General features: G+C 37.1%; 1 protein-coding gene across 1 annotated transcript in view; it reads left to right on the forward strand.

Annotated features, from left to right (window-relative positions):
• ZNF608 (zinc finger protein 608) overlaps window positions 1-5,253 on the forward strand; it is an 84,869-nt gene extending 79,616 nt beyond the window's left edge. The window contains exons 8-10 of the mRNA XM_050987266.1: window positions 751-904; window positions 2,151-2,232; window positions 3,206-5,253. Of these exons, the coding sequence (XP_050843223.1) occupies window positions 751-904; window positions 2,151-2,232; window positions 3,206-3,212 (243 nt within the window). The 3' untranslated portion in view covers window positions 3,213-5,253. The remainder of the gene's footprint in view (window positions 1-750; window positions 905-2,150; window positions 2,233-3,205) is intronic.
• Window positions 5,254-6,000: the final 747 nt, after the last annotated feature.

Genomic DNA, 6,000 nt, shown 5'->3' on the forward strand with positions numbered 1-6,000 from the left:
AGAATGCTCCTGTGGCATAAACTGGAAGTAACACATCTAACACAGTTCTGTGCTGAGGTTTCCTGTCTTGAATAGACTAATATAGAAATACAAATTCAGAGATACCTCCTGGTGCACAGATTTTTGCAGTTAAACAGGAACCTCCTGTTTGGAAACATAATGAAATGAGAAGCTGGGCTGTGGGATTTGATAATATCCCCTCCTTGCCAAGAATCCACATTTTCCAAGTAGCTGATTACCAGCCCCCATTTCTGAAGATTTACAAAGGAGATTTACAAAGTTGGAACAATTACTGTTATTTCACTTTCAGATAAATTGTTTTTGGTTTTAATTGTGAGCAAATCACTGGCTCTCATTCTGCTTTCTAAAAATAGTTTTCCTGCTATTCAGTCAGACTTGATCCCCAGAGAGCTTTAGAAGGTTGAGCATTTTCAGCAGCTCATCTAGGTTGTTCAAGAATTGGCAAGCCAGGCAAACTTCAGGGAGCCCAAAACTAAAAGTCACCCTGGTGTCTTCAAGGTGCAGTAAATTGCCTCAAAATCTTTTGCCTTGGGAAATCTTCCATTATCCAGAATGATTAGTTTGAGATTAGAATCAAGTACAAATATTCTGGTAGACACTGCTACAGAAAAAGTGAGCTTCAATCATTAGTATTCAAAAAGTTTTTGACAGGTAGTGGCACAAGGTTTTGTTGTGATTTCATCCCTTTTAAAGTTCTCTCATCAGTTTTCTTTCACTTTCTGTTACTAGCCTGTGGAAAAATCACCAGCTGAGCGTGAGCGAGAAGCAGAAAGGGAGCGAGACCGCCATTCTCCTTTCAGTCAGAGGCATCTCCATACCCACCACCATACACACGTTGGAATGGGCTATCCTCTTATACCTGGACAGTATGACCCATTTCAAGGTGAGCAGAAAATTGTCAGTGGGCGGAATTAGCTTGCCTCATGGAATTGTTGCCTTGACACTGGAAATTGTGCCTATTTGAAGCATTTTGAATAGAGATTGCTCTGTAAGAACAGAAGTGCTTTAGTTTAGGGAGAAGACTTGAAAATTCACTGCATGTACTACCAATAAATTAATAGCTTCATGTCTGAGAAATACAAAGTTTTGTTTCAAAAACTGGGTGTCAGAGCATTATTAAAGATGTACCAGTTAGGCTGTCATCCACATGAATGTTTTGATTCCTCCTGCAAACTGACATTAACTGGCTGAAAGGCAGTAAAATATCCAAACCAAACAACCTCCTTTTTGTATAATTAGGGTTGTGTAAGCAATGGAGGAAGTGTAGCAAAGACAAAGCTTTTTATACTGAACATATTTTATGTACAAGGCATTGCAGTCACAAGGGTTTGTGCTTGTTATAATTTGACTGTTTGAAAGAGGACTCTTTGTATTTTGGCAAATGCCGTGCACAAAGTTGCAGTCAGGGAAAAAGCAGCACAGTGAGATACAATTTATTCTCCCTAGGTTTTATACCAGTCTTTGAATGTTTTTTTCTCTAACCATGGACTCTAGCTGAATTAAAAGGAGGTTTCCTCCCATGCAGCAAAGTACGTGCTACTACAATTGGTGGCTAAATGACATTTCTTCTTTACATGGACTTGGTGCCTCAGGACTTATTTTTCCTGTCTAAAAGTCTTGACATTTCTCAGTGTGCTTCAGTGATTCCATATGCCTTTTGGGATGCATTATGCTTGTTCAGTAGCAAAACTGTAAAAATGGTAAGTTATTATGAAAGTATTGTATCCTGAGCAGCTGACATGTCGTTTCTATAATTCACTGTGACTTTTGATTCTTGTTGTTTCCTGATACTTATTATTTCTACTGAGCTTCCTATTCATAAACTCTCACACAACCCACTTAGCATCATGCAGTGCAGTGTTTGGAAAGGAATGCAGAAAGTAGAAATGCTGTAATTTCTTGTAGAATATCTATCAAAGACAATTCTGTTTATTACAGAAGGGTATCTTGATCACATGGGGTAGACTGTCTTAACAATGTTGCCTGCAATATTTGTTATTTATGTAGTGATAACCCCCCTGCATTTTCTGGTTGTTTGCCTCAGAGATCCTTCCTACCATTACTCTGACCACAAAAATCCATTAAAACTAGAGGTACATCAACATTCCTTTGTTTCTTCTTTCTTGTAGGATTGACCTCTGCTGCCCTTGTTGCCACTCAGCAGGTGGCTGCACAGGCATCTGCATCTGGTATGTTTCCTGCACAAAGAAGGTAAATAGCCAATAAATTATATGTTGCAACATAGAGAGGAGAAAGCAAATCACAGATTTTTTTTAGCCTGCTGGTGTGCATTTCCTTGTATGACACAGTTTTTAAACTTGAGGAAAAACTTGGTACTTTGGATTAATTGCAGTTTTGTACTCCTTAGAATGACATTTTGTCCTTAGTTGTGTTCTTTAATTGTAACATCGGGTGATTAAGAAAGAGCAAGTAGTTTGCCTTCTGAAATTTTCTATAGAGTGTATTTTAAGGACTGGTATTAAGATAAAACAAGAGATCATGAAACATAATTTATAATATCCAAATTTTTAATAAAATGAGTTTAAAATTAATGTTCAATTGGCTCTATGTATGACCAGAAGCACTTAGGATTTTATCTATTCTGCAAGTCCACCTGGCTTGCTGCTTTTGCTTTTAGAGAGCTTTGTTTGGGAGCCCATTAGAGATGGTTTCATATTTAAGTTGCACACCCATGTCACATATTTATATGCCTAAAAGCCTCTCAGATATTTCCTAGGTTGTCAAGAGGAAAACTACTGTATTATGATGGTTGCATATCAAGTGAAAATTCCAAAGCGTCTTTTAACATTAAGGTTTCATTCACTGCTGCCATGTTAAGACTCAGAGTTTAATGTATCAAATACAACTGTGAAGTTCTGTGTTACGGGTGTCTGCCAGAAAGTTAATGCTGAAACAGGCTAGAATATTTAAGTAAGAAAGGTTTGTAGCCCTGGAAGAGCTGAGGCATGATAGTGTATCAGAGCACAGAAGAAAAATCCTGACACAGGTTACTTCTCCGGATGTTGTTTCTCGCAGTGGAGGGATGAGGACAGGGCTTGCTGTCTTTTCTTCTTGAGTTTGAGAATACTTGTACAGATTTAATTTCATGATGCATTCAAGGTGCAGGAAAAAAAGTGCGAGGAAAGGATGCAGCTTACTAAAACCTTTTTCTTTTTCTTTTCAGAGAATGATGAATTTGGGGATGAACATTGTCATGTGACTGGATCACATGAGGAAGCGCTTTATTACAGACATCAGTTCCATGGTGTTAATTTGAAATGCCTTAATGGCAGGCAAAAACCAGTCATTTCATTTTTGTAAATTGCAGATTTTATCACAGAGTAACAAATGTTGCTGTAATTAGACTTCTGTTTTTATATATATATATATATGCGTATATATATATATACATATATATATAAAAATATATATATATTCTTTACTTTTTTTGTATCAGTACCAAGGCTCGCACACAGGGTCTGCTGCTAAGTTGCGAACCACACACTAAATGGAGATATGTATTTGTCATGTTTAGGAGGCGTTAACCACAAAAGGCTGTTTGTTTCTTTTCTCTTCTTCTTCTTCTTCCTTTCCTTTTTCTTCTCTCTTTTTTCCTTTCCAATTGTAAATAAATAATGTTATGTATCAGTGTGCCTGAACCTTGCATACCCTTCTGGTATTTCCCACAAGCTCTCAGAGAGGCTAACTGTGATGACACTTTGGTACAATGTAGATGTCTATTTGGTGGTTCCTATTAAGATGCATCAGTGTAAAATGTTACTGTATTCACTGTTTCATTGTAATTGTGTATTGTGAAAAATATACCTTTGGAAGGCATGGGGATTCTAGTACCACAAAAACTGTGTTGTATATAATGTATAGATTTTAAATGGAGATAATGAGCATCTGTGAATAATGAAATGTCTTTTTTGATAATCTTGAATAGCAGATAACCTAATAGCCTGCATATGAGAAGACATCTGTGATTGTTCTATTACTTGAATAGTCCTGCAGTCTTTTTTTAATGTTTACAATTACCCAGATTTAGAGGAGAGACTTAAATGCTATTTCCTGTTTACTTGTTTTATGCTGTAACCTAGTTTATTTTATGTAAAATCTATGTCAAATGCTTTCATTTCTTTACTTGCCTTAAATAATTTGGCAATCAGAATAATGAAAAAACTTGGATTTTTTTTTATATTTCTTGGTGTTCTTGAGCCACTTTGAAAGATGTGTCATAGCTGTAGATAGCAGAGGGTGCAGCAATGGCACAGCTCCTAGTTGTGCTCCTCCTGGGCCTGTGCCATTGTCCTCTCCCAGTGGGCAATACAGGGTGCAAGCCAGATGGCAGATGGACCTCTTTCTGTTGACCCTGACAGGCTCAAAAAAGGCCCATGGTAACACTTTGGATGGTATTAGTGGAACTGAAGTCTCTAATACCTGTTTTAGAGCACCTCTGTATGTTATAAATTATAGGCAAATTTTTTTCCTTTTATATCTGTATTGCCCTTCCCCCCAAAAAATGAATAAATGCCTAAAAGCAGAGGATCTGTCAATTAAAAAAAAAATTGTTTGCTGTGTCTAAACTGCATTAGCACAAGATAAATATTTTGTGTGGCTATACCACCTGTTTTGTTTCAATGCAGTTAACACAGTATACAGTAACATGAAATCCTCGCTAATCGTGATGTGAAAAAAAATCAAATTTACTGGTCAGGTTTTTGAGGCTTTAACTTTTTTCCTTTTCTGCACATTCCGGTTACATTGATTGTCAAAACTGGTTTTTAAAGTTTTACTGGTCATTCTTGTTTTTTGTTTGTTGGTTTTTTTTTTTTTTTTGACAGGGTGAATTACTGCAAGTTAAAGGTTGTTCTTGAAGTTGGTTCCGTTTCTTCTACCTTGTGAATAGTTAATACAGAAGGACGAATTAAAGATTCCCAACAGACAAGCACACTTGGACTTTTATATTACTATGATGAATCTGCCATTAATATTGCTATAATTGTTTTATTTTTATAGGCATAAAATCAGTTCCCTTAGTGAATAGTTATAAGGTTTATTGATTTTTACTACACATCATTCATCTGTGGCTTACTATTATTGTCTTGTTCTGAACACATTCAGAAGTCTCACAGTGGTGACATACTACAAGTTAGCCTCATAAAAAAATGGGAAGGAAGGGGTGTTTTCTTTGAAAAAGGGGATATTGTGAATGCAGGGCTCTTGAAATAATAAATGCCTTATTACTTCTATAGTAAAGGCTCAGATGACTTTTGTGTTGAAACATACCATTGACTTTTGTTTTTTTCCACCTAAACCATTTATGCTACCACAGCAAAACAGATCTTATAAATTAACACTGTTGGTGATTTTTAGTATGGTTTGAGTGTCATAAGTAACTGGAATGAATTACTCTGATTCATACAGGATAAGCAACAGTTAAAATCACAATTAAGGTTATAGTTTTACTGTATTCTTGAAGTCTGTAAGAGTGGCTAACATCTCTTGCCAATTATTGTTTTCCTCTACTTAAGATTATTATGTCTTCCATCTAGCTTCATAGCCTTCTTTTTGGTTTAACACTCGCCGTACTGACCCCCTAAAGGCTGTGCCACAGTGAATGTCACTCTTTGGTTCAGCACTCCCCAGAGGGTGCTCACCCACATGTGTGAGCACTGATGCACAGCTGCCAGGGTCATTCACCACTGTGTGAGCTTCCAGAGAAAGAGCAGACTGAAGCAGTAATACAAGGATGACAATTTATACACTGGGAACTAAGAGCTGCAGAGGCTGGTCACTGAAAAGGGGCAGCAGAAGCATCATGACACAGATACATTTGCACTCTGTTCTCCACAGGATGGGATTATACTTTTTGCTACCTCTAGCTGACCTCTACCACCCTGCTCTTCCAGCAAACAGTGACCTTGTTTCAGTCTTTCATCCACATGTTGCTGGATGTCTTGCAAAGGTGAAGCAGGG

Source organism: Serinus canaria, chromosome Z (genome assembly GCF_022539315.1).
Source record: "Serinus canaria isolate serCan28SL12 chromosome Z, serCan2020, whole genome shotgun sequence".
Taxonomy (NCBI): domain Eukaryota; kingdom Metazoa; phylum Chordata; class Aves; order Passeriformes; family Fringillidae; genus Serinus; species Serinus canaria.